Genomic DNA, 6,528 nt, shown 5'->3' with positions numbered 1-6,528 from the left:
TAAAAAGTCAACAAAAATGAAAAAAAAAAAGGAAGGGTGTCTGGCTGACTCAGTTGGTAGAGCATGCAACTCTTGGTCTCTGGTCATCATTCAAGCCCCATGTTGGGCATGGAGCCTACTTAACAACAACAACAGCTGCTTTTCTGAATAGGAGCCCTCAGATATAAAAATATTTTTATGATATGAATACCCAAAGAAAAACAAAATTATACATTTTCACTAGCAATCTGATATTCATCCATCAAAAAAAGGATTACAGATGCCATTTTCTTGTACAGTTATCATTACGGGGGGTAATCTATTCCTCCTTATGATCTTTATCACCAAGTAGCCATGCCTTCAGATCTATCTCAATGGACCATCACCCTCTGGGATGTCCAATTCAGAATCAGTCCATTTGAAATATAGAACATCAGTGGTTTGAACATCCTTCCTTCTTTTGGGCTGAAATTTGCCTCTTGGATAATTCTGCTTTCCCCCACATTTCTTTCATATTGTAGCCGATCTGTGGGTGTTGGTGGGCCACTTTGCTCTGTGGCCCTGTGATCCAATGGCTAATTGGATCAGAGAGCGGTGTCTGTTCCAACCTGGCTAAATAGTTTCTCTCCTGGAAATTTGGAAATGAACGTCAGATTCTGGTTAATAATCTGAGGGGGTAGAGTTGATGAGATACAGAAACCATTAAATTTATAAATACAATAAGCATGTTTGCTCTCATAATCATCATTATTTCATCCACTCCAGAGTCTGAAGTACCCTTCAAAGCCACAAATCTAAAATCTCTAGGGATTTTTAACTAGGCTCTCTTGGCCATTACTGTCCTTGTTCCTGGAGTTACTGCTAGCAAAAACTCTCTATGCACATGTTAGACACTCCTCTTTCCAAAAGCATTTACTAAGTCCAAATGGATCACCCAGACTATAGTGGGAAAGAAGAACATGGTTGTACTGATGGATGGTACACTCCAAAAATAGGGTTTATTATGGAATCCAAGCCAACCTGGGGTCAGCAGGACAACAATATTATTCTTATTGTCCTGGTCAGTGAGTGGAAAGCAAAGGGGCAGACAAACAATATTTACCCTCTCAGGGACATCCAAGGTTGAAATCTTAAAACTCCTAATTAAATAAATGTTCCTTTTCTTTTTTTTCTTCTCTTTTTCTTTTTCCTTCCTTCCTTCCTTCCTTCCTCCCTCCCTCCCTCCCTCCCCCTCTCTTTCTTTCTTTCTTTCTTTCTTTCTTTCTTTCTTTCTTTCTCTCTTTCAAGGTTTTATTTTTAAACTATCTCTAGATCCAATGTGGGGCAGGAACACATAACTCCAAGACCAAGAGTCTCACACTCCAGCAACTGAGCCAGCCAGGCTCCCCTTATTACTTTATTTCTAAACAGTTTAGCTAGTTGGGAGAGAGAATGATAATATAATGGAAAATGTGCTTGACAATTCTATTCCAATGTGGAGAATTTGAAGGTGATCATGTTTTTCTTCACAGTGGAAACTCTTCTCTTCTTAGGTAAGATCTCATAGTTCAGGATTCCTTCTAAAAAAATATCCCATCGGAGTCTGAGCTACATGTTCCTTGCCAATCAGAATACTTAAATAGCAATTGTAAAAGGCCTGCTAAGTGTCTGGTGGCTCCCTAAGTCAAAGACGTGGCCTATCAGTATGAATATAAAAACATGTAACAGTATCAATAAAGCTTACTAACAAAGCCAACAGTAAACACCATAGTCTTTATAATTATTAGCTCATTTAATATGTACAGCACCCCTGACATCTGTTATTGTTATTTTAGAGATGACTGACAGAAGTACAGAGAAGCTGACCAATCGTGTAGATGGCATGGCTGGGATTAGACCAGATACTTGACCTCAGAATAGGGGGAAAACTGTGGTTTGAGAATTTTAGAAAGTGCCTTTAGAAGTCAGTGGGAAAGGAAAGAGTAGTATAAACTGTTGGAACAAATTTGTTTTTCATAGGGAAAGAAGAGATCTCTATATCCTACTGAACAGAAATACATCATAGGTGGAGTAAATTTTAAATTTTTAAAATGAAAATATATATTTGAGGGGTGCCTGGGTGGTTCGGTCAGTTGAGCATCTGACTCTTGATTTCAGTTCAGATCATGATCACGAGGTTCATGGGATTGAGCCCCCTGTTGGGCTCCATGCTGACAGCATGGAGACAGCTTGGGATTCTCTCTCTCCCTCTCTCTCTCTGTGTCCCTCCTCTGTTCGTACTCTCTTTCTCACAAAACAAACATTTTTAAAAAGAAAATACATATTTGAACTATTATAAAGAACTGTTGAAAAATATATTTGTTACACTACATAGACAAAAATTTTAACATGATGCAAAATCACAACCCATATCATGCCACATCAGAGATATCACATATCAAACTGGAAGGAGATTATGAATTATGACACTAACAGAATGGAATTTTATGTTAAAAACCCTATTCCAATTACCATTTTTAAATGTGTATTCATCTGAGAGAGAGAGAGAAAGAGAGAGTGCACACAAGTGTGGGAGGCGGGGGTGGGGGTGGGGCAGAGGATCCAAAGAGGGTTCTGTGCTGACAGCCGAGAGCCCAATGTGGGGCTTGAACTCAACGACTGCAAGATCATGACCTGAGTCGAAGTCAGTCGCTCAACCAACTGAGCCATTTAGGTGCCCCTCAAATTACCATTTTGGGAACTAGACTCAATATTCTTAAGTGGTCCAGTTAGACAATGTGATACCTCACAGTCCTACAAGTGGACAGTGCTAGTCTTATTTTAAGATACACAGGATTTCTACTTCAGAGGAACTTGCCTCCCATTGAAAGAGCATTTCTGGCACAATAATAAATGAATTCTCCTCTTTCAAGGATGCAGGCCATGTATAGATTAACATATGTTTCTGTATGTGTATATACATGTGTGTGTGTGTGTATAAGTATTAATGTAAAATTGAATTAAAGCTCTCAAAAGAAAGTGGAAAGATTGCAAAGGAATGAAAAAGGAGATCTCAGACTTACTCTTAGCATAACAGTAAAAATCATCAGAGTAGGTAAACTCTCAAATTTGGATTTCCAGCCTTGGGATACATAACAGTCAGAGTAAGTTAGGCTATGCTGATGTTGACACAGCAACAGTATGTAATAGAACTAAAATGTTACTGATTTAATCAAACAAAAGCTTATTTCCTGTTCATGAAAAGTATCTACCAACTTGGGCAACAATCCAGGGGAGTCCTCTGCCTATTGGCCAGCTTTCTAGACTCTTTGGATGATCACTTCACTCCACAATAGCCATATCAAGGGAAGAGGGAGTACAAAGAATAATGTGCCAGCTCTTACTTTGTTTTAACAGAGAAGGGACACATCACACTTCCACTCACATTTTATTAGACACGTGAAAACATATTACCAGCTTTAATTTCAAGGGAGAAAGAAAATGCTATTCTCTTAGATATCCGAAAGGAGAGAATAACCAGAAATATTGTCCACCAAGCAATAAAATCCACCACTCAGATGTACACATTGAAATCCATGTGAAAAGCTGTGCAGCCTGTTAGGTAAGAATATGGGTTCAGGGTCCGAGTTCTGGATTTGAATCCTGGTTTTGCCACTTGGTCCCTCTGTTGCTTTGGGCTCTTTAGAGTCTCAAATTTCCTTACCTCTAAACTGGAGACAGTGGGGTGCCTGGGTGGCTCAGTCGGTTGAGCATCCGACTTCAGCTCAGGTCCGGATCTCGCCATTCATGAGTTTGAGTCCCAGGCTGGGTTCAGTGCTGACAGCTCAGAGCCTGGAGCCTGCTTCAGATTCTGTGTCTCCCTCTCTCTCTGCCCCTGACCTACTCGCATTCTGTCTTCGTCTCTCTCAAAAATAAACATTAAAAAAAATTTTTTTAATGGAGACAGTAATCATTTCCATTGAGGAAGATGCTTAAGAAAATAGAGAGCAGCTAACATAGGTTTACCATATAATAAGCACTAAAACATTGACTTTATTTTATTATGTTTTAAAATCATATTTTATCCAGTTTAAAAAAACTCCAGAACACTGTTGGTAATACACGCACATGAACAACACAAACCCACAATAAAACACATAGAAATAAGTTAATATGAACAACTGCACTCTCCATCAACATTTCAGACAACAAGGCTGAAGTTAACGCTCCAAATCCAGGTTAGAACTCACCAGTGAGGAAGTAAGAAAGAAAGTGGAGGACATAACTTTGGGACAACAGATGGGGCAGAAATATCATCACATAAATTATGAGGAAATTGGTTGTTTAAAAATTTGTAAAAACTAGGAGAGAGAAGTCATTGATCCTTCAGAATTGGGTGAAAGGTGTGTAAGATTCAAGAGTAAACTCCAGAATCAAAGTTTTTGCTCTTAGGATCCATAAAATTTCGTAGTCTTGGGGCCAGCAGATCCATCACAGACAAGAAGCCACTCTACTGAAAAGCCTTCCCAGCGCCCCCTTCACATCCTTGTTCCTCAGGCTGTAGATGAAGGGGTTCAGCATAGGAGTGACCACGGTATACATTACCGAGGCCACTGAGACTTTCTTGGGGGAGTGAGTAACTGCAGAAGTGAAGTAAACTCCAACACCTGTCCCATAAAATAAAGAAACCACTGAGAGGTGAGACCCACAGGTGGAAAATGCTTTTTGCCTTCCCCCAGCTGAAGACATCTTCCTTATGGATGAAGCAATTCGTGAGTAGGAGAAAAGGATCCCGACAAGGGGAAAAACACCTAGCACACCAGTCATAAAGTATATCAATGTGCTGTTCAGGAAGGTGTCGGAGCAGGCCAACTTGAGAATCTGTGTCAGTTCACAGAAGAAATGTGGAATTTTGAGATCTCCACAGAATCTCAGATGCATCATCAGAAAGATATGAAGAAGGGAGGTCATGACACCAATAAACCAGGTAACAAAAACCAGCAGGCCACAGAGGGGTGGGTTCATGATGACCATGTAGTGCAGGGGGTGGCAGATGGCCACAAACCGGTCATAGGCCATCACGGTCAGGAGGAGAGTGTCCAGGATAGGAAAAAACATGGAAAAATAGACCTGAGTGAGGCAGTCCATATAAGAGATGGCTTTGTTCTCTGTGTGGATGCTCACCAGCATCCTGGGCACGATGGTGGAGCTGAAACTGATGTCGACCAAGGACAAGTTGGAGAGGAAGAAGTACATGGGTGTGTGGAGGTGGGGGTCAGAGCAGATGGCCAGGATGATGAGCAGGTTCCCGAGCACAGTGATCAGGAACATGGACAGGAACAGCCCAGATATGAAGGGCTGCAGTTCTGGATCCTCAGAGAACCCAAGGAGGATGAACTCTAAAATTCCTGTTTGGTTTCCTGCTTCCATGTACCTGATATATCTATGAAGGAAGACACAAGAGCAACGTCGATTAGTAGCAAACCAGCACCCGCCATGTAATGAAAATGTTGACCATGGCTTTCGCTCAAGTCATTTATGAAGTCAGTCATTCTGTCTAAATGGGTCTCCATTCACTTATAAGTGAAACCCAAAAACATGGAGTTTCTTATGGCAACCACCCTTCTTAAGCGACATGAGTCAGTCAGAGAAAGACAAATACCATATGATTTCACTCATATGCGGAATTTAAGAAACAAAACAAACGAGCAAAGGGAAAAAAAAGAGAGAGAGAGACAAACCAAGAAACAGACTCTTAGCTATAGAGAACAAACTGAGGGTTGCCAGAAGGGAGGTGAGGGGCGGGAATGGGTGAACTAAATGATGGGGATTAAGGCACCCACTTGTGATGAGCACCAGGTATTGTATGTAAGTGTTAAATTAGTAAATTCTTTAACTGAAACTAATATTACACTGTATGTTAACTAACTGGAATTTAAATAAAAACCTTAAAAAAAAGCCTTTAAAAATCCATATTATGTGTGTCAACTATATTAAAAAAAAAATCCATTTTATAACACAACCAAAATGGAATCCTACAGAATAGGGTCTAGAATTCCCAATCACCTATCTTGAGCATCCATTCTTTTTTTTTTTTAATTTTTTAAATGTTTATCTATTTTTGAGAGACAGAGAGAGACAGAACGTGAGTGGAGGAGTGGCAGAGAGAGAGGGAGACACAGAATCTGAAGCAGGCTCCAGGCTCTGAGCTGTCAGCACAGAGCCCGACATGGGGCTCCAACTCAGGAACCGTGAGATCATGACCTGAGCTGAAGTCAGACACTCAACCGACTGAGCCACCCAGGCTCCTCAAACATCCAATCTATTTTATTTTTAAAAATGATTTCTTTGGGGCGCCTGGGTGGCGCAGTCGGTTAAGCGTCCGACTTCAGCCAGGTCACGATCTCGCGGTCCGTGAGTTCGAGCCCCGCGTCAGGCTCTGGGCTGATGGCTCGGAACCTGGAGCCTGTTTCCGATTCTGTGTCTCCCTCTCTCTCTGCCCCTCCCCCGTTCATGCTCTGTCTCTCTCTGTCCCAAAAATAAATAAACGTTGAAAAAAAATTAAAAAAAAATTAAAAAAAAAATAAAAAT

General features: G+C 40.8%; 1 protein-coding gene across 1 annotated transcript; it reads right to left on the bottom strand.

Annotated features, from left to right (window-relative positions):
- Positions 1–4,428: 4,428 nt before the first annotated feature.
- Positions 4,429–5,394, bottom strand: LOC124523300 (olfactory receptor 7D2). Its single transcript, XM_047095163.1, has one exon. The coding sequence runs from the start codon at positions 5,365–5,367 to the stop codon at positions 4,429–4,431; it is 939 nt and encodes a 312-aa protein (XP_046951119.1). The 5' UTR covers positions 5,368–5,394.
- Positions 5,395–6,528: the final 1,134 nt, after the last annotated feature.

This window comes from Lynx rufus, unplaced genomic scaffold (genome assembly GCF_022079265.1).
Source record: "Lynx rufus isolate CCGP_SWC_20201006 ecotype Redwood Valley unplaced genomic scaffold, mLynRuf1.p SCAF_4, whole genome shotgun sequence".
NCBI lineage: Eukaryota > Metazoa > Chordata > Mammalia > Carnivora > Felidae > Lynx > Lynx rufus.
Note: the sequence above shows the minus strand (reverse complement) of the source record. Positions and strands in the feature narration are given on the sequence as shown.